General features: G+C 38.1%; 1 protein-coding gene across 40 annotated transcripts in view; it reads left to right on the top strand.

Moving 5' to 3' along the window:
- The window catches only part of LOC117415415 (ankyrin-3-like), a 271787-nt gene that overhangs the window by 182597 nt on the left and 66325 nt on the right, over positions 1 to 22865 (top strand). For all 40 annotated transcript variants that reach the window (XM_059026461.1, XM_059026472.1, XM_059026457.1 and 37 more), the window contains 13 exons: positions 2317 to 2415; positions 4253 to 4351; positions 5090 to 5287; positions 6702 to 6800; positions 7224 to 7322; positions 8245 to 8343; positions 8922 to 9119; positions 10125 to 10223; positions 13822 to 13920; positions 19588 to 19785; positions 20418 to 20516; positions 21489 to 21587; positions 22401 to 22499. In XM_059026461.1, coding sequence (XP_058882444.1) covers positions 2317 to 2415; positions 4253 to 4351; positions 5090 to 5287; positions 6702 to 6800; positions 7224 to 7322; positions 8245 to 8343; positions 8922 to 9119; positions 10125 to 10223; positions 13822 to 13920; positions 19588 to 19785; positions 20418 to 20516; positions 21489 to 21587; positions 22401 to 22499 — 1584 coding nt within the window. The remainder of the gene's footprint in view (positions 1 to 2316; positions 2416 to 4252; positions 4352 to 5089; positions 5288 to 6701; positions 6801 to 7223; positions 7323 to 8244; positions 8344 to 8921; positions 9120 to 10124; positions 10224 to 13821; positions 13921 to 19587; positions 19786 to 20417; positions 20517 to 21488; positions 21588 to 22400; positions 22500 to 22865) is intronic.

Below are 22865 nucleotides of genomic sequence, written 5' to 3'. Positions count from 1 at the left end.
TGGGTAATGAAGGCCACAACACACAAACAGGCAGGCATCAGATGGACCTTGTTCTGCACCCTAGAAGACCTAGACTACGCTGACGAAATTGCATTGCAATTCACTTACCTTGGAAGTATCATTAGCCAACAAAGTGGAACTGAAGATGACATCAAGGCCAGAGGTGTGATTGCAAAATTGAGACCAGTCTAGAAATCATTGAAGTACAGTAGGGAAGCTAAAGTGAAGATTTATCAAAGCAATGTACCCTTGGTATGATCTGAATAAACTTTCTAGTTTCCCTAACACCTGCCTAAGAAAAAAACAGCATCTCCAATTCCAGACTCAACCAAACCACAAAGCAAGAAGACATCACCATCATCTCGATGGATCATGTCATGCGCATGGAAGACTACATCCCAGCTTAGACAGCTCTGAAATGAACCCTAGAAGGACGCAGCAGAAGAGGAAGACCCAGAACAATTTTGTGAAGAGCAATCAAGAAAGACCTGAAATTCACTGGGGTACCCAGGACAGAATATGGCAGGACCTTCTGTGAGCCTTATGTGCCACTACTGGGTTTGATTGAGTGAGTGAGAACTGACAGGGATCTGTAACAATGAGTAACTAACTGATTCCATGGCCATTGTTCCGATCTTGGCCAATGAATTGTGTTCCTATCCTACCAGCCAGACAGTCGGTCATTTGCATTATGGAACAAATGTACAGAGATAAACCTCTCCCAGTACAAAGGAACCCTAATTACGTAACAGTTTTATTTTTGCATTTAAGATTTGTATTGGGGTGCTTCATTATTGCCAAAGATAATTACAGGCAGCCGCTGCTAAAAGCTTTCCAAATGGAAAAGCTTATAATTACTGTATGCAATTATCTACACTGGATGTAGAGGGCAGAAGAATATGGAGAATTAACATTAGAGGGCGGTGTTGCATAAGACCACCTTTGCTCTGTACGTAATGGAGTACTTACTTGTACATACTGCCATTAAAGGGTACCGTCTACAGCAGTGAGATTCAGCAAGCTCTTTATTTCAGAGTACAGCTCACACCATGTTTTATAAAACTTTTAAAGTAACAAGCAACCCAGATGATTGTCAGTGTTTGCGCAATGGTTCTGAGAGTCAATGGTAATACAAATCCAGTTCAGTGGGATGTGCATTTGTAGAAAAGTACAGCAGTGGCAACATTTTAATTTTATTGGCATACCAGTAGAATCACAAAGGTTGGAAACAGTACAAAGTATTCCATCTAAGTATCATGGTAGCATTTTAGTACAGTTGAACTACAAAGTTACGAAAACTACATTTACGAACTGACCGGTTAACCAAACGTCCCATTTGAAACCGGAAACAGGGCTCCTGGCTACGTGAATTTTATTTTATTTTATTTTTCTAATTTAATTTTCCCTTTGTTAAAGATGTACACCTTTTATTAAAACAGTATGCATACATTAAATCATTAGTTTCAGAGTTATAGACACATCCTTCATTCCCTGTGTCCATGCAATACATTTAGGGTTTTACTGTATCAGTGTGCTACCATTAGGGTTGTTTACCTCTGAGGTACAAAAACGTTTTTAGTTTAGCGTTTAAGCTCTCTGGAAATCGTATAGTCATCCAATAGGTAACATTGATAATATCACCATTATAGTATTGACCACCAATTAATATTGTGCATCTATTATGCATCTCCACTTATGATGCTGGCATTGCAGTGTAGATTGCTGTAGTAATCTATGTGCATGTGGAAGTATAAGATTAAAAAGGGATAATATTAAAAAACAGTGTCCTGGGAAGGCATATTGAAATCCCGGGATATGTTCCTCAAAACCTGGACGATGCAGGGAAAACAGGGACAGGTGGCAAATCCAGCTACCATAACCAATAAGCAATGTTTATACCACTTGATAACTTATTATCTAAAAATCATATATAATAAAAGAGAATGAAAACCACGTCATAAACACTGACTAGCATACCATAACAATTTTATTAACGTTATTTATTTTCACTGCTAACACTGGGTTATACAAAAGCTGGACCAAAGTGCCCCTAGTTACCAAAATAATGTGGTGCTTTTTAAAAAACAAAGTTATGTATAAAGGAATGTCAGTTTCATTGTACAGAAATGTGCTGCTTCTTGATAAATCAGTACAGGCCAGATATTTCTAGGCTTAATTAAAATAGTTTTATTCCTTTCAGAAAAATAAATTATCACTTGGAAATATAGCCCATTTACTTTTTACATTTGTTTTAGAGATGCAGGCTGGTAAATAAAAGCTGTTCTGACATGACATTGTTGCTCTTTGAACTCACAGAATGACATCACACCTCTGCATGTTGCTTCAAAGAGAGGCAATGGCAACATGCTCAAGCTGTTGTTGGAGCGAGGATCCAAAATTGATGCCAGAACAAAGGTAAAACCGCAAACAGTTTAAAGGTATTTACATGTTGCTGTTTTTGTGTGGATAGACAATGTGGATCCATTTCCAATTAAAAGAGGTGCTGTAAGAAATCAGACCTGCATTGTTTATGGAATTAGCAAAATAAGATATAACTAGTTTGTTCTGAACTGTGTAATTTGGCGTCTCATCAAATGGATGGTGTTTTTCGCCTGTAGCCTGGCTGAGGTAAAAATTTGATCCAAACAGATTTAAGCATTTGACCCCGAAGGAGCGGGCTTAATCGTGTGATAATGCCTGCCTCGTGCAGTTACAATATGGATACTTTAAACAAAATTTAAAAATTAAGTTTTTCTAATAGTTTTATCTTGATTTTATGAAGAACTAGTTTTGGTTGTTAAGCATTTGCCTCAGTATTCCATGAGTAATGCAGTTTTCTTAAAAAACATCAGCGGTCTTTCAGGCTCTTTGGTTTAATCCAAGCGGTGGGCGGTGTCGGCTACTTCCAGTTGTAAATAACAACTTAATGCAGTACCGTATTTAATATTCTACTTACATGCAGCTGTTCGTACCTTGTTTTGTAAAGTGTTTGTTATCGATAACTTTAAAAAAAAATAGGATTTGAGTGCATATTTGTGCAGCCAGATATCAGTATTTACTATTAGACTATTTTTTTTAATGTGTTATTGGTAATCGTGCTGTTTGTTGTGCTCATAAAGTTTATTCGAAGTGCTGTCTGAGAACAGGTACCGTTTCTGTGTTGCTGGTGATGAAATAAAGTTATTGAATGTCAGGCTGCATCCATTTGTTTCCAAAAAACTTTATTTGCTATTCTAAATTTAAATCGATACAGTAAGGACAGCTAGGAAGTAGACACTGACAGACGGCGTTCAGAGTGTGTGCACAATAAGAACAGAGATTTTCTTACATCAAGCAGGAAAAGGTAAATAATATCAGAAGCGAATACAGTTCTGCGGGACGTTTTTTTTTTTTTTCAGGCGGATTGGTTTGGAACGGTGAATAAACAAAGTTTGAATACTAACATTCGGGCGGGCTTAATCGTGGTTTAAACCCGCCTGATTGACCAATCAGGTTACAGGAAATCTCCCATCCATATTCTGATTTACATTTAAAAGCTTCGTGTGGAAAGCTCAGACAGGTACAGGCTGGTGTGACCTCACTATGGCATTGCTCCTACAGTTTTTCTCACACTAGGAGTGCTTTTTCTTACTAGGGCAGTGTCAGAGAAAATGAAAAAATAATTGCATGACTGTGCCTTTTTTAAGCAGCTTAACTCTGTACGCTGCGCAATAGCTTGATAAAAAATATATTCTTAACCAGCAACAAATTGGCGTGTTAATTTATACACCAGATGGCTCAGTTTACTTTTTGTTTTTAGTTGTTAAGCAACAGCAAGCAGTTATATTAAAAACACTTCTGATGGTTTACTGAGCTAAAATAAAACAGATAGGGAATGCACATTTCTACAGGGCATGCTTTCACTGCTTCTGGCACTGCTAAGCACTCAAGTAATTATTAACGGAAATGGGTTGTTGTCTGGTGACGCAAATCTCACATAGACACTCATTAGTTCAGATGGTACTTTAAGATAATTGAATTCTCATAAAAAAGAGATGCATTAACAATAAGGGAAATAAAGAGCACCATCAGGATCAAAGTTAAACAATAACACCTAAAAGGGGGAACAATTTCTTCGAAAACTGCTCTGCTTTTCAGTTTTGAAGAGAATACAAATTGGAAAATAGCGTTGTTCTGTCCCCAGTTTTAATTCTAAACATTGTGTTGTTTTTTTTGGAAAGCCAGCACTTCAACTGTTTATATTCTCCAACAGGACGGACTGACCCCCTTACACTGTGGAGCACGAAGTGGCCATGAACAAGTTGTAGAAATGCTGCTTGATCGTGGGGCCCCCATTCTATCCAAAACAAAGGTATACCAGCAAGTACATAGAGAGTGGGTGTGAGTGAATATACCCTCATTGATAGTGCAATGGCCATCAGTGGTTACCAGAAATTCCTTTCTGCATTGAGCAATTATTCCTTTCTGTGACATTGGACTAATAGAATTACTCAATACTTTTATCATTTGATACTGGAGACCTATCTCCAACTTACCCTTTTTGTGCTATTTCAGTCTTGGCTTACAGTAGAAGGGGTGTTTGTAGTAGTAGGAACACTTTAACATGATATTGATAAGTTACAACTCATGATATAGCTGTAGATTGGCAAACCCCATTTAAATCAGTTCCATAGCCTTTAAATACTTCTCAACCCTCATCATTTAGGGATGTCGCTTCCATTACCAAGCTCAATTGCATCACATTACAGGATTTAATTAATTGTTGTTTTTTTATTTTATTTTTCATCCCTCTGGCAATACACTGGCAGAGCAATCAGTACAACCTACCACAGTGGTCAAATTTACATTTAATGACGACTGTATGAGCCAATGCATTTGTTATTGCTGTCAGTGTGCTACCGTATTAGGACCACTGTGCAATATGCAATATTGTGTTGCCATTGCTGGTAATGCTACTGTCAGGGTTTTCCAAAGGGTAATGTATAATAGAAATGCACTGTTTCCAGGAAAACTTTGCGAGAAACCGGCTTTAGACTAGTGAATGCTCGTCTAATGTAGCTGTGTAAATGTATAATCACTTTGTTCACAGAACGGGCTGTCTCCACTACACATGGCGACACAAGGGGATCATCTCAACTGCGTTCAACTTCTGCTTCAGCATGATGTGCCTGTTGATGACGTCACGAACGACTACTTGACAGCACTGCATGTTGCCGCACACTGTGGTCACTACAAAGTTGCCAAGGTCCTCTTAGACAAAAAGGCCAACCCTAATGCCAAAGCACTGGTGAGTAGAGTGTGAAGTCAATTACCATCTTAGTCTGAGCCACTTTCTACAGGTATTGAGAGTGGATAGCTACAGTTATTTTCATTATTCGCATACTAAAAATAGCCCTTTTTCCTTAGAAACCCTAACTGCTAAGAGCGGTTGAAGTCTAACTTAATGTATAAGGTGACTTACGCAGACTGCACACTGTTCTCATTTTTTTAAACTGGCTGCTTCTAACATCGTCTGTTTTTAACCAAAATAATAACTAATATTATATAGAAAAAAACCCACATTGCTGTGTATTTAAAGGTCTACTCTTTTGTCAATAGTTTTTTTTTTTCTTCTTTTTTTTAATATATAGCTAGGAAAGTTATTCCATTATAAGCCAACTTTAATACCTCAGTTTTCTGGTAAATGTTTTCAGTATAACAGTACATTTAAAAATATAAATTCCCCTTTTGCATTTCTTTTACATTTTGCTTTCTAAGGTATTACAAAGCGTGATCTGTAACCACTAAGAATCAAGGAGACAAACATTTCAGCTAATGTCTTCATCAGTGTTTTTGTAACAGAGCTTACTGCTACTGCAAATTGCAGCAAGTTGGCTAACAATCTTGAGAGACAAAGGTCCATATTCACAAAACATTTGCCCCAGTGCCCATTATGAAGTTAACAACATAAAATAAGTTGATGTTAAAAAGCAGGGATGGAAATAACTATTGCAGTTCAGTTTCCCCCATTGCACTTTTTAAAGTGACCCTGATAAGCCACAGTGTAACAAGCTCATAGTAAAACCAGGAATGGATCAAACTTATTTCAAATAACTCATGAGGTTAAATTACGAGCTCCTACACACACACACACACACACACACACACACACACACACTAATTGTTTCTTGTTAGTTGATTCTCTTCAATAAAAAAAAAAAAAAAATGAAAAGTTGGTGGAAGATGCTTTGTGAACGTGGTCCATAGTGTGATGTTTCAAGGAAGGAGGAAGCTTGTATTGCTACAGCCTTAACTACTTTCGGGAATGTAAACAAACTGGGCTGTCAACTACATTTGACAATGTAAAGTACGATAGTATACTAGGGAAGTACAATTATGAGTACAAATTGAGCACATGCAACTTTAAAGCATTGTAGTACCTGAAGAGTTAATCACAATTTCTGAATTAGCACGAGACAGTGAGTATGCAGCCATGCACTTTAGTACCGAGTGGGTGTGTCATCAGATTTTAATAAAAAAAAATACATTAAAAAACAGAAATAGAATAACAGTGGATTGCATACAGCTTCAGATAAAATAAGCAAAAGGTATTAATTACACACATGGTAGTTTACTTATCTTAACTGGTAAACACATAACTGGAACATTGCAGTGTCTGCTGTGCCAAAAGGGCTAAAGATTATTGCTTGCCTTATTTTTAGAATGGTTTCACACCACTTCATATCGCCTGCAAGAAGAACCGTGTTAAAGTGATGGAACTTTTGCTGAAGCATGGAGCATCGATCCAAGCTGTTACTGAGGTATGTGGAAATAATAATTGAATACCCTTTTTTACTGTTGATGTTAAGATCTTAAATACCACGTGTAATATATGTGACTGAACACAGTGTGAATCCTGTTACTGATAGGAATTTAATGTAATTGGACATCCAGTGATTTGGTAAAATGTCACAGTCAAGGCTACTCTCCTGTGATGTATTACGTGTCATTCGCAAGCATATTTATATTGTTTGTCATACAGATGTGCAATATAAATCTACAATACATAAGGCTTATAAAAGGATTCAGAGTAAATCAAGTATCAGTTGTAGTTTGGCTTTTTCGTTAGATTTTCTTCTTTATAATAATACCCTGATATGTTGTTTAATATTTAATGTAAACATAATAACTTCATACTGTCAAATGCAGAAAGCTAATCTGTCCTTTGTTTTGTACTTTTGCAGTCAGGGCTAACACCAATTCATGTTGCTGCCTTTATGGGACATGAAAATATTGTGGCACAGTTAACACACCACGGAGCATCTCCAAATGCAACCAACGTGGTGAGTGTTGTGCCTGTAGCTTCTGTGTGTAGTGTGGAGATTCAAATATGTTTTGACTTTGTCAGCATAACATTACCACAATTTGTTGTGGATGTTTTGTCTGACTTTATTTTCACTTTGACTCAGACCCACAACCATGTAAGTTTACTTCTTTTGTTACAGATAATTGGACCACACCTAAGCCTTTACTCACGTCCCATGCTGCATAGTAAAATTGTGTGGCGTCAGATGGGGGCTTATTACTTGTAACACAGGAAGTGAATGGAGAGGCCTAGTACAGTACTTCCATCAAACTTCGTGCTTGACTTCACCCGCTTCAAAATGGAAATTTGAGTCGATAAACAATTACAGAACTTGCATGTTGCTACAGTAATGAAATGTTTTTAAAGGACATGTGTTTACATTGTTTAATTGATGTCTTGGCAAACATCACAATACAATTTAATTTGGTGAATGTAAAACCATATTCAGTAACTGATAGGTAAGACAGCTCAAATTACTGTCTGGAGGCCACTTTCCACCCAACCATTTGAACCTATACTCAAACCCACATACATTTCTCGTTTTTAAGCTTAAGGTTTTAAATCCACCCATTTAACTACATAAACTGTTTTCATGACAAGCTACATAGAAAACCAGTAATATAAAAGTATTTTATACAAGGGTTTGTAAAGGTTTCAAAGTATTTTTTTTTTAATGGTTCCCAGCTTATTCTACATTTTTCTTACCGTAGCAACATGTTGTTAACCGGCCTGTAGTAAATGTTTACGACTGCCTTTTCAGTTCAGCAGCTACTGTACAGCAAGGCAGAAGAAAGCCTCGCTTGGAATATATGTGAATGAGCAATGGAAAAACACGCTCCGCCTTGGAGTGCTGTCTTGTAGCACGTATCTTTCCCTAAACTTTGTATTTTGTGTTGCAGAGAGGAGAAACAGCACTCCACATGGCTGCCAGGGCAGGACAAGCTGAGGTTGTTAAATACCTTGTGAAGAAAGGAGCTCAGGTAGAGGCGAAGGCTAAGGTGAGTTTACTTTCATTGCTTTGTAGTTTTTTTTTCTAAGAAACATTAGAACTGTTAGGAAGGAACCGTAAGATTAATACCAAGTTCTACCAAGTGTCATCTACTCTGTACTGCTTCTAACACAGCAAGGAGAGTAGCAGAGTTAAAAGTAGTGTAATCAAGATATGTAGTTTATTTTTTTTTTTTTAAAGAAATTGTGTCATGGTGGACATTCTAGATTTCCAAATGAACGAATAAAGTAGCAGAATGCTCCTTCACATTTCGATTAGTATGTTTCCTTTTTAAAATGAATGGGATTTAAAAAAAATAAAATAATAACATAATCTCAGTAAATAATTATAAAACCATGCCCTAAGCAGGTTTCATCACAATTGGATTAGTGATTGTCTAAGATATACATAACAATAAAGTTGCTGATAATAAGAAAGAAGGAAGTAAACAAGCTGTATAACCCTATACTGTTTTGTATAAACTAGCAGGGTAACCAACAAGATACTAATGAATTCTTTGGTTTTGATTTTAGTTTTTCAGTTGACTGCACATTTGCTTACTGCCTGTCTTTCTTGCTAATGTAACAGGATGACCAGACTCCACTGCACATCTCTGCTCGTCTAGGAAAGGCTGATATTGTTCAGCAGTTGTTACACCATGGAGCATCTCCTGACGCTTCCACGACTTCGGGTTACACTCCACTGCACCTGGCCGCCCGAGAGGGGCATGAAGACGTGGCCTCGGTCCTGCTGGAGCAGGGAGCCTCCCTGGCTGTCAACACAAAGGTGAGTGGCATTCACATACTTTAATATGTTGGGTGTAGGGTGCCTCTTATAGTAATTTTTAGTAATTTGCGGTCTGGGTGAGAGGAGTGTGCACAGCAAGGCTGATCGGTTCTGACAGCTTAAACATACATATAATAAAAGACACTCTACCCGTCACAACGTGAAAAATAAGACATCGGGTGACATCAGTAAGATGGAACTTTGACAAATTCACAAATGTAATGTCTCTTGGAGGTACAAATCTGGATAGTAGATAAAAACCCTACTCAATATATGCACCTGTGAAAGCAGAGGCACACACAAAGGACACTTTTCAACATGTTACTGCTTAGTTACAGTGTGTGTACTGCTTAACCTGTATAAACACAGTAGTAGAAAATGCCAGTACTGTATTGGGCTTCGGGTCCCTAATTTCCATACATTTCCTGGTACCTGCACTTATAAAAGGCACCTCTTTGTGCACTAACAAGCTAGTCGTGTCCAGCACAGAACACATGTCGACCCTGGAACAGTGAATAAGCCTTGCACATCGTATTGCTTTAAGAGCTTATAACCAGGAATCAAGTCTGTTAGTCAGTTTGAGCAACTGGCATGTCAAATCAGTAACTGGGTAGATAAACACAAGAACAAGTAGGTTAGCCAAACATTAGCTATCTGAGCTATGCCTGGATGTTTCATCCATAACTATAAAACATTCAATTTAGGAATACTAAAATTAATTTAAGGAATTCAACAAGAAACGTTTTGACTTAAAAAGAAAAATACTTTTTGTTGAAACTGTCATTTGAAGTTTCTTTTAGTATTTCTTAAAAAACAGAGCAATCTCTTGGTTTACACTACAGCAACAGCGGGGATATAATTCTCCTATGCTTCGTTTTTTTTAAATTTAAGTCTTGTCATTCAGAAAGCTTTTTGGGGACCTGAATCAAATAGCTTCCCATGACAGAAGTCCCCTTCAGCAATGAACAGGAGCAGTGAATGTTTTTATTCTCTCTCTATCAACAGAAAGGATTTACTCCTTTACATGTGGCAGCAAAATACGGGAAAATTGAAGTTGCCAACCTTCTACTTCAAAAAGCTGCGTCTCCTGATGCAGCAGGGAAGGTAGGTGCCTGGAAGATGAAATTGTTAATGACACAGTGTTGTCTGCAGGAATCTGAAACAGGAGACTGTTTAAAAAAGTAGAAGACAAAACCCCAAACAACGACTGCTACAATGATATTGGTACCACAGTGGTAACATTTTCACATTTTGACATACCAATGGTGTCACAATTGTATAAATCCAATACACCTATAGTACAGTGTGCTGCTGTGTCAGAAGCACTGCAATTTGTGTCTTGTCTGATACTGATATTATAGTGGTGGTATCCTAATGGTATTTTCAAACTACAGGGAGGGCCATATAGCAGACATACAGTGCCTTGCGAAAGTATTCGGCCCCCTTGAACTTTGCGACCTTTTGCCACATTTCAGGCTTCAAACATAAAGATATGAAACTGTAATTTTTTGTGAAGAATCAACAACAAGTGGGACACAATCATGAAGTGGAACGAAATTTATTGGATATTTCAAACTTTTTTAACAAATAAAAAACTGAAAAATTGGGCGTGCAAAATTATTCAGCCCCCTTAAGTTAATACTTTGTAGCGCCACCTTTTGCTGCGATTACAGCTGTAAGTCGCTTGGGGTATGTCTCTATCAGTTTTGCACATCGAGAGACTGAAATTTTTGCCCATTCCTCCTTGCAAAACAGCTCGAGCTCAGTGAGGTTGGATGGAGAGCATTTGTGAACAGCAGTTTTCAGTTCTTTCCACAGATTCTCGATTGGATTCAGGTCTGGACTTTGACTTGGCCATTCTAACACCTGGATATGTTTATTTGTGAACCATTCCATTGTAGATTTTGCTTTATGTTTTGGATCATTGTCTTGTTGGAAGACAAATCTCCGTCCCAGTCTCAGGTCTTTTGCAGAGTCCATCAGGTTTTCTTCCAGAATGGTCCTGTATTTGGCTCCATCCATCTTCCCATCAATTTTAACCATCTTCCCTGTCCCTGCTGAAGAAAAGCAGGCCCAAACCATGATGCTGCCACCACCATGTTTGACAGTGGGGATGGTGTGTTCAGGGTGATGAGCTGTGTTGCTTTTACGCCAAACATAACGTTTTGCATTGTTGCCAAAAAGTTCAATTTTGGTTTCATCTGACCAGAGCACCTTCTTCCACATGTTTGGTGTGTCTCCCAGGTGGCTTGTGGCAAACTGTAAACAACACTTTTTATGGATATCTTTAAGAAATGGCTTTCTTCTTGCCACTCTTCCATAAAGGCCAGATTTGTGCAGTATACGACTGATTGTTGTCCTATGGACAGAGTCTCCCACCTCAGCTGTAGATCTCTGCAGTTCATCCAGAGTGATCATGGGCCTCTTGGCTGCATCTCTGATCAGTCTTCTCCTTGTATGAGCTGAAAGTTTAGAGGGACGGCCAGGTCTTGGTAGATTTGCAGTGGTCTGATACTCCTTCCATTTCAATATTATCGCTTGCACAGTGCTCCTTGGGATGTTTAAAGCTTGGGAAATCTTTTTGTATCCAAATCCGGCTTTAAACTTCTCCACAACAGTATCTCGGACCTGCCTGGTGTGTTCCTTGTTCTTCATGATGCTCTCTGCGCTTTAAACTGACCTCTGAGACTATCACAGTGCAGGTGCATTTATACGGAGACTTGATTACACACAGGTGGATTCTATTTATCATCATTAGTCATTTAGGTCAACATTGGATCATTCAGAGATCCTCACTGAACTTCTGGAGAGAGTTTGCTGCACTGAAAGTAAAGGGGCTGAATAATTTTGCACGCCCAATTTTTCAGTTTTTTATTTGTTAAAAAAGTTTGAAATATCCAATAAATTTTGTTCCACTTCATGATTGTGTCCCACTTGTTGTTGATTCTTCACAAAAAATTTCAGTTTCATATCTTTATGTTTTGAAGCCTGAAATGTGGCAAAAGGTCGCAAAGTTCAAGGGGGCCGAATACTTTCGCAAGGCACTGTATTATGTATTTATTATTATTATTTATTTCGTAGTAGATGCCCTTATCCAGGGTGACTTACAATTGTTACAAGATGTCACATTATTTTTACATACAATTACCCATTTATACATTTGGGTTTTTACTGGAGCAATCTAGGTAAAGTACCTTGCTCAAGGGTTCAGCAGCAGTGTCCCCACCACCTGGGATTGAACCCACGACCCTCTGGTCTGGTCCAGAGCCCTAACCACTGCTCCACACATATGGGAGCGATGTGATGAGCTGCTGAAAGAATATATCATAAGTTGTAATGGAACCCAGGCTCCCTGTTTTTCTTAAAAAGCTAACTGACTCTTTTTATAGTCAGATAAAATGACAGGGCCGTTTTAAAACCTAGTCGAGTTTTGAGAATAGTAATCACTTGAGATGTCTCCCATTTTCCAGAATCATGTTGCTTCATAGTACTGGTACTATGAAGCAACTTTTTAATTGGTCCCCAAGCTTCTAATCACTCATACTCCAGTTGAAAACCAAAACAAATTACCCTGGAAAGTCTGGTGCCTGATCAGAACAGCATCCCTTTAATTTCCTGGGAAACAGACTGTGCAGCTCTAAACAATAATCCAATCACTAAGTAGACACTATGGAGCTAACTGTACACAGTAAGAGCCTTTACAAAGGCTTCATAAATACTATAACAGTATTTTTGTGGGGTTTTATATTTACTGTGGGGTTTTTGCACCCAGCACTGCCGTTATGGAAAAACATTGGGGCTTGCTTTGAATGCATTGAGAAGGCTTCTCCCATTTTATAAGACAACAGTCTGACCTACAACTGTGTCAGCTGTTACTCACTGGCTCCCCTCACCCAATTGGGGTGGAGCTACAGTGCGGTTCTTGTTTCAAGCGGTTGAGTCTGCCCCCACGCCCCCTCTTAAAGGAATATATCCCAATTTCAAAAGTGGAAGCATTGTGTGAGAGAAGCATCTTTTTGACATTTATTGTGCAGTCATCACACACGGACAACCAGAAACAACATATCTAGCTATTTTTGACATGAAAATGATATTGTTTTGTTTGATTTGTTGGTATTCACCTATGATAGGTACAGCTTGATCAACAGACCTTGATTTAGCACTAATCTTGGACAAATTAATATTCCCTTTAGCAAGGTGTAATATATCTCCTCCTAGTGGCTGATGAGTTACTAATTCTGACATCAGCATAAGACTCATGCTTACCTCTCAAATACAAAGCTTGCTCTTTAGTTGAATAGTAAGTTGTTCGTCTTTGAACCGTATGGTTTGCAGTTTGCGTCCAGCCTTTGCCTCTCCATTGAATTCAAAGGGCTGGACACAAACTGCAAACCATGCGGTTCAAAGACGAACGACTTACTGTTCAACTAAAGAGCAAGCTCTGTAGTCAAGAGGTAAGCACAAAGATATCAATTACAAAGATATTCCAAGATTAGTCTGTGAAACCGCAGGTTATGGATTGGATGACATCGTAATGTTTTAAAGATTTTAGACTTGTATAAGGTATTCTATTTTATTTCAGCCACTTTGTGAAAATGTTAGAAGATAAATGCTAAAGAAGCTGATGTAACACACTATCACTACTTTTGTATTTGTCTCATGTTTTCTGTCTACTAACGAGGTCTGTATGCATGTATTTTAGAGTGGTTTAACTCCACTGCATGTAGCAGCGCACTACGATAACCAGAAAGTGGCACTTCTTCTCCTGGACCAGGGAGCCTCCCCACACGCAGCAGCAAAGGTACTACATACTGAGTAGAACAATGTGCTAAACTAGAATCAGCATTGTGCCCCCATTGTGCCTGCATTGATTTGGTGTTTTGGCATGGTGCCATCTGCTATAACACATTCATGTTTTTGAAACATAGTGGTAATATACATTGTTCCAACTGATGTGTTTTAATATCAATAGATTTCTACAGACTATTGTAGTTCAACTGTATAAACAAAAGCTCCAGCTTTCTGCATTAAGTGATTGTCGCTAACAAAGTTATTCCATAAATCTTCCCTATTGTGTGCTTCCATTTGCTATGTAGGTCCCAAACTTGCAGTTTTGAAAGAAACACTTTATAGTAAACATTGTTATTTACAAATATGATATTTGGCACTACACTAGGCGAATAAATCTCAATTTATAAGCTATGCTTTTAAATAGTGTTGCACTGCCTTGCTCAGTTCATCTTTATAGACTTCATTCCTGTCATTACTTTGCCCTATTGACTGACATGCTTTCAGCCAGTAGCATTATTTGACCCAGAAAACACTGTGAAATGATCTAGGACGAGCAAGTGTTACAGATTTCCTTAGAGAAAGTCATGGGAATGGAGACCTTTCTTTAATCTAATGTAGTTTTTAAATAAAAATGCATGTTTACTTTAATGTAGCAATAATGCTACCTATATAGCTAATTTTTATTTAGCAGACGCCTTTATCCAAGGCAACTTACAGAGACTAGGGTGTGTGAACTATGCATCAGCTGCAGTGTCACTTACAATTACGTCTCACCCGAAAGACGGAGCACAAGGAGGTTAAGTGACTTGCTCAGGGTCACACAATGAGTCAGTGGTTGAGGTGGGATTTGAACCGGGGACCTCCTGGTTACAAGCCCTTTTCTTTAACCACTGGACCACACAGCCTCCTACACAGCTAATGGGTGTGCAATTATTGTGTTAGCTGTAATCACTTTAATGCTTTTTGCCGCCTTGTGGCAGTATACAGTATTTTCCATTACTAATATAGCCCTGAAACTTGTATTGCACGATTGAACAGTTATTGAAAACTGGTTATGGAGACTGACTGAATGATGTTCGGTACCACTATACAGTAAGTGATTTTGGTGTTTATTTGCTAGTCTGTGGCAGCAAGGCTTAAATTCGGCAGCTACTGTTCCAATTCACATTCTCAGTGCATGGGGTTCTTTATAAGACGCATCAATATTTGCTCATGTTGCTTTTGACTGATTTTGCCGTGTCCAGGCAACCAGAATTGGAGTGATTTCTCTTTTGTATTTGTCGTGTTTGCTTTTTTAAATTTTTATACAGAAGTGTTTGGCTTTTTTTTTTTTTTTTTAACAGTTCTTAGGCATGTCTGTTGTTTTTATGAGTGATTTTAAGTAATTCAGTGTACTGAAATTGGAAAATTGACAACGAGGTTGAACAAAAATCTAGAAACACCTACATTATTACAAAACACAAAGAGTAAAGTAAAATGTCTGCCCCTGAAGGAATTCCAGGTTGTAATCATTGAGGAATGCTTATATATACGGTACCCCTTAGATCAGGGTCGCAATGGCTGCCCATGGTGGAGGCCCTACACTCTATTGACAGCTTTGTAGCAGGTGTTTCAATTTAATTAAAATCTTCAGTTCCTGCTGTCCATAGAAACACATGCAAATACATGAAACGGGTGGCAGTGAATGTCTGCACGTTGTGGTATTAAACATTAGATATGGGATACATATTTGAATAGTAAAATTGGTACAGACAAAAGTATCTGTGTTCACCAGGAAATGAACATACATAAGTATTCAAATCCTAAATTCTGTATATTCATTTTTTAATATATATATATATCCCATTACATAACTTTAACTAGAAAAAAAAGATTCTGACAGGTATTACAGGACACATTGTGCAAACATACGGGGCTAGTTAAATTAAATATATTTATAAAGATGTAAGGGCTATGTGACAGGACAGCATCACTGGCAAGCTGTTTCCACCAGGAAGGAGACTCAGACACAAGGAAGTTGTAGGTTTAAACACTAATACACTCATTAATAACAAGATAAACAAAAATAACACGGACAAACACTAGACAAAACACATTAACAAAATAAAAAGGCACAAGGGCCAAAACAAAAGGTTCTACAAAAACTCACAACACGTCAATAAACACGGACATAAATACAGCACACAGACCTTCACCTTCACCAACATTTACCTTAACCATTCTCTCTAACACCCGTGATCACCCTATGTATACACCTGTGGCTGGAGCCTTAATTAATATTTTAATCATTTATTCAATTCACGGCTCCAGCCACATTCCCACGTGTTTTGACCGGGAGAAACCTAACTCCAACCCAATATTCCCCAACACATACACACGTGCCACACTGCCACAGGGTGAATAAAAAATTACTCAAGACTTGAAAGAGTAAACTTTTAACCAAATTGAACTACAATATACTCTATATAACAGCACAAAAATACATTATATATATATATATATATATATATATATATATATATATATATATATATATATATATATATATAATCCAGACATGAAATGTCCATATTTGTCCCAACACACATTGATATAATTACTGTATACTGATCTTATGCACAGCCTGTAGAGAGACACCAATGAGGGCACAGGAAAAGGCTGTACAGAAACAGTACTACATGCAAATTCTGAAATTCTCTGCAGGTTTAAAAGCAGCTCAGATCATTTTGGGTAGCCTGCAGCCATTGACAGTTCTCTGTTTTACTGACAGTCCAATTTTTTTTTAAAAAAAAGCTACAGAGCTGTTTCACATTCTTGTGCCTGTAACGGGCTCCTAGTTATCCTAAAGTGACCTAGTTACTGCCTTCGTTTCCCCGTGTCAAGCAATTACTTAGCTGATATGAAACGGGCTGGTGACATGCTGTTAGCACAGGACTCATTCCAGGCTGTGAAATCACTATTTGGCTGGTCCTTCGGTCAGCAGAAGTTGGAAATTGATCCTTTAAGACATTTCCAAATCTAATGCTTTTTTTTTTGCTGCATTTCAAAATTGTATCTATCAGCCAATGTGTTCATGTAACTGTTTTGGAAAACAAATAAATCTTTAGTTTATGGCATTGCTGCTGGATGTCAAGCTATGGCCTGAGTCATTCTGCTGTGGAGCATGGTGAATGTATTTTCAGTTTGGATTTCTATTTTTCTAATGCATATTAATTGAAATAGTGCATACAGGAGTATGAAAAAAAAACTGCTTTGAGAAATATTTAAATACTCAGTCATGGTGGTGTTTTGCTCTACTGTAACATGGCTAAATGTTTATCCATATGAATGAGTATTCAAATATGGTACAAAAACTTAGTTGTTAGTAGAAAAAACATAATAAATCTGACCCTGTTGTATACTTGTGAAGCTCCTCAAAAACGTACTACATTGATGTAGAGCTGCTGTGCTACTAGAAAAGATTTCCAATATCTGAGATTAATGACTTTAAAAGCAAAGTGAAATCTGTCCATTAAAAGAAACACAGCCTTGATGGTAAAATGTGTAATTTATTTTGGCAAGCAAAAAAAAGAAAGCCAGTATGTACTTTAGTGCGAATAACAAATTGCTTTTCCAGTAAAAACAGAAAATAAATCTGATTTTTAGAAGCAGGAAATCAATGAATGTTTAGTTCATTATTCAAATATATGAATCAATGTGGCAGGACTGCTCGAAGACTAGGCCTTTGCATCTTTCATTTAACAAATGTATCTGTCCGTGGTAAAGGATAAAGACATACCTGTATATATTTCATAATACTTTACCACCCAGCATCTCATTCAAATGCTTGGCTTCTCAAAGCAGTGCATTCAGGTTTTTATTCTGTTAAATCCACCGCACACAGCCCGACTCAAGCCGTCCCGACTCATCTCATCTGAGTTTGCACAGATTCTGTGATCAGTTGTGCTCAGTTTTGGTTTGATGTCACAATTGAGTTTTTCCCGACTGGGTGTCGCACACTGCTAAGACTGAATCACTGACTACAACTAGATACTGGTGATTACTATATATGCAAATGTAATTAATACTGCCCTGTACACATTTTTGTATTAACTTAGCCCAACATAGCGACCCTTATATTATGCATGGCATCGTATGCTGATTAGACGGTGGAGACAGCACCGCGAGGCAACCAAGAGAAGCGCTTAGCCTATTAATTTAGCCATTGACCATTTACACCGTGCAAACGTTTCAGACAGTGTTTGACTTTTTGTATAGTTTGTCTACTACACTTTAGCCTGCGGTAAATAAAATCCAACCTGTTGATTTTTATTTGACTTTGGCATTTTTTTTCTCAGCATGTGGATCTTGGGGCTTGTGATTTGTGACCTATTGGAGATCGACACACCGGTTACTTCTGTTTTAGCACAGTAAGAAAATGTAGGCTGCCAGTAGATTGATAATAAAAAGGTACATTGATCATTTACTTTTGATTAGTAAACGCCAAAAAAAACTATTCAAATGTGCACATATCTGGTATTTTTGAATTTGAGACACTCGGAGCAATTCAAGATTAATGTATTTTTACCTGTGGAACTAAAGCTGTCAATATTCCGCCATCTTGTATGACAAGTTACATGACAAGCTACGTCACTTAAACCTGCTTCACCATTGATTGACACCCTTATAACTAATCGGTCTCAGTCAGTCTTGGTCGGCAAATGATCACATTTGAACGAAACTACGTCTGAAAAAGATTCAACATGTTCAATCTTCAAATCTGAAGACATCCTGACTGAAATCTGCATAATCTTGGTTTTAAGGGCACGCACACTGATACGATTCATCCAGACTCTGTACGACCAGTTGAGATGAGATGAGTCGGGACGGCTTGAGTCGGGCTGTGTGCGGCGGGCTTTACACTACTTGTTTTATATTCTCAAACCTGATCAAAGACGTGGGCCCAGTCCTATATTTCCATATATGAAAAGGGCATCTGTATTTTGATTATAAAATGATGTACTAACTGATGTACAGTTTCCTGGTTTCTTCTATTATCCTTCAAAGTGGACTGCTAGGCAGGAAAGAATCCTGAGTTCAGGAGCAGCGTTTCCGTTTCAGTTTCAGTTGCCAGCCATAGATACCATATATGTAACATTAGCCAAACATCAAGTAGGAGCCTGTGCCATCTAATGATCAAGTTTCCCTTTGCTTGTCTGGCAATACACTGCAGAGCACCAGATGGTGATGGCGCATACTAATATGCTACAAAGACACTTTGGCTGATCCAGCCAGCATAACATGTGCCTATGGCAAGCAACTAGAACTGAACAGGACCTTCTGGTCTCATAGTCAAAAAAGTTACAAAAAAACACACAATATTTGAGAAATTGAAATAAGACCTGTTCAAAATGATGCCAAACATCATAAAACCTAGGAGGACCAAAAAACTGAAGCTACTTAGGTAATCGACGGTGGATAGATGCAAACCAAGGCTCAAGAATCTTTGCTACAGTGTTTTGCAAGACCTGTAAATTATATACATTTGTTCCAAATCTTCATAATCTTCATAACAACTGAACTGATGGTATTGATCAGTTTAGAGGGATTCTGAAATATGTTAGCTAGGAATAACTATTTCTAAGGCAGTAAAAATCTATGATACTAACCTTGTTGTTTTTTGTGTGTGCACACTCAGAATGGCTACACTCCATTGCATATTGCTGCCAAAAAGAATCAAATGGATATCGCCACAACCCTGCTGGAATATGGGGCTGATACAAATGCAGTTACCCGGCAAGGCATCAGCCCTGTACACCTGGCAGCACAGGAAGGGAATGTGGACATGGTCTCTTTGCTGCTTGCCAGGAATGCCAATGTCAATCTTGGCAACAAGGTGCGTACATTATTATGAAACAAAACATATGTATCTATAAACTAAGGAGTTTTATCTGCCCCCAGCAGTATTTTTGTATTTTGGATTCAATGTACAGTACTGTATATTCAGTGTGTCGACAGTAGAAACACCTACATTTTTTTTCTTCACTCTTTTTATTTCAATGATTTGTGTATAGAGTTAAATTCCCTTAAATTCTGTCTAGAAAGTAATATGATATTCCGAATTGTTATGTGCTTATGAAGATTATCTATGAATGTTATTGTTTACAAACTTATATTACAAATAATTAAAAAAAGAAATGTAGCACACACGTTTTGTGAAAATCACTTGTGTGACTCATTCTCCTTTGTTATGTAAATGAAAAGAATTAGTAAAGATGGATAAGATAGCAAATGTGAAGGGGGGGACAGTAGATTCTCAGCTGGCAGGTGGGTCCATATCCAAGACAATTCTTTTTTTTTAAGTTAATAAAATATACATGTTCTGGTACAATATTATATATGAATCCTTCAAGTTAAAGTATTGTATCATTTTGGGAGCTGAGTGATCAATGATATGCTTGTGTGTGTGTGTGTGTGTTGTTTAACATTACATCAAATAACCAAACTTGTGGATTTTGCTCCTTTCAGAGTGGTTTGACGCCTCTCCATTTAGCTGCTCAAGAAGACAGAGTAAATGTTGCAGAGGTTCTTGTCAACCAAGGGGCAACAGTCAATCCGCAGACAAAGGTACTAGCTTTAACTGGTTTTTCACAATGCCTAGGTGACCGTTTGTACTTTTAAAATAGCATATGGCTCCCGAGTGGCGCATCCAGTAATAGCACTCCACGTGGAGTGCAGGATGTGCCCTATAGTCTGGACATTGCGAGTTCGAGTCCAGGCTATTCCTTTGCCGACCGAGGACGGGAGCTTCCAGGGGGCGGCACTCAATTGGCCGAGCGCCGCCCGGGGGGAGGGAGGGTTAGGTCGGCCAGGGTATCCTCGGCTCACTGCGCACCAGCGACCCCTGTAGTCTGACCGTGCGCCTGCGGGCTTGCCTGTAAGCTGCCCGAGAGCTGCGTTGTCCTCCGACGCTGTAGCTCTTGGGTGGCTGCATGGTGAGTCCGCAGTGTGAAAAAAAGCAGTCGGCTGACGGCACACGCTTCGGAGGACAGCGTGTGTTCGTCTTCGCCCTCCTGAGTCTGAGCTGAACCTAAAAATAATTGGCCATTTCAAATTGGGGAGAAAATAATAAAAAATAATTGGCAACGACTAAATAAAATAAATAAATAAATAAATAAATAAATAAATAAATAATAATAAATAAAATAGCATATGATGAAGTCGTGTGCCACATTCCTGTTCTGGTTTGCGCTAAAATTCCTATATTTACTTAATTTTAGTGCAATTTTTTTTACCTGTGCATAAGAAAAAACAGATCTTTGGCTTTACAGTTGTTACATTTTACATTTTTACATTGAAACAATCAAGAGGTTGATTTGATCATTTATGCCCTGTAAGACAACCCTTCATTTTAATAGTATTTTACAGCACGGGGGGAATCCCCCTGAATTTCATCAACCTACTATTATTATTGCAGGATAACCACTGATATTTTTAGCAGAATTATAGAAGTTTTTTTTTTTCCCTGTACTGTAGATTCTTAAGATAACAGATGTATAATATAAAAAAATAACTGCATTTGCAATTCTCTACATCTAGATGTGTTACACTCCATTACATGTCGCATGTCACTATGGGAATGTGAAGATGGTAAACTTCCTTTTGCAACAGCGCTCTAAAGTCAACGCCAAAACCAAGGTACTCGTCATTTCTTGTTTCAATAATAATAATAATTATAATAATATTTTTTTTTAAATAGCACCTTTCATAGTGGACCACTGTCACAAAGTGCTTTACAGAGGTAGGCTGTGAACTGTGCATTATATGCAGAGTCACTTACAACATTGATTTAACAATAAAGTTATTGGAGGGCTAAACGGTACAGCAGGCTAATTCAATAGCTGGATCTGGTTTGTTCTTTGTGCCTATTGCACATTAGTCTACTGTATCCAAGGCAAATCTGTGCCTTTAAGACTGAGTGTTGTGCCTGCGACAACAGCTGACATAATCTGCAATACTGCAATACTGTACGAGTAGAGAAACCAAAGCCATTACAATCTATTACTCCTCTGTAATCTTTGCTTTAGAAGACAATGTAAACAGACTTTTAATCGCAACATTTGTTATGGAATTTATTCATTTTCTTTCAGTAGTTCTAAAAATCGGTATTTTAATATTTTATATTTTGCATTTTGGAATTAGCGATTAGTTAGATGTCAAAGGAGAGAATTTATGACAAGCACAACATGCCAGTGGCGGCTGGTATACCACAAAATTCTGCACGATTCTCTATAAAATTGTCAGGTTTGAAAGAGAGAGCCCCAGGATTGAATGTCAAGTGGCTGTACAGGGCAGGATTGAATTGTGTTTTTCTCGCTTGCAGAGCTGTGAGGGGGAAGCTGCTGGCACCATGCCTGGCTGCAATCGGGGCTTCATCTTTCACAAGCACTTATTTCACACACAAAGAAAATAAAACCAATACATTTTTCACTTGTTTTATTTCTTCTGCAGAATGGGTACACTCCCCTCCATCAAGCCGCCCAGCAAGGACACACCCATATCATTAATATCCTGCTGCAACATGGCGCTTCCCCTAATGAGCTGACTGTGGTGAGTTACTGGAGGAGATGAATTCATGCCATTTTTTTGGTTGAAACAGTTCAGTCAACGAAGCGTAAAAATGCAGGGCTGTCTACTGTTTACAGTTACAGTTTACTGCTGATTGAGTTGAGTCTGTGTCTAATTCCAGGGCATTCAATAACCAAATTTAAAGGATTAAAGAGATAAATAACCAGCTGGACCTATTCTGCTTGGATTGTTTCTTTTTGAATATCTTGCTGTTTTTATTATTATTATTGTGCTGTATGATGAATATGTACTGAATGGGTTGGACTGCGTACGCTTTTTACCTTGAGTAGTCAACATACAGTAGTCAGCCATAAAATAAAGTTACCAAACGACTGAAATAAAATTAAA

The sequence above is a fragment of the Acipenser ruthenus genome, chromosome 7 (genome assembly GCF_902713425.1).
Source record: "Acipenser ruthenus chromosome 7, fAciRut3.2 maternal haplotype, whole genome shotgun sequence".
Lineage (NCBI taxonomy): Eukaryota > Metazoa > Chordata > Actinopteri > Acipenseriformes > Acipenseridae > Acipenser > Acipenser ruthenus.
The sequence above is the reverse complement of the archived record's forward strand: the minus strand, read 5'-3'. Positions and strand labels throughout refer to the sequence as shown.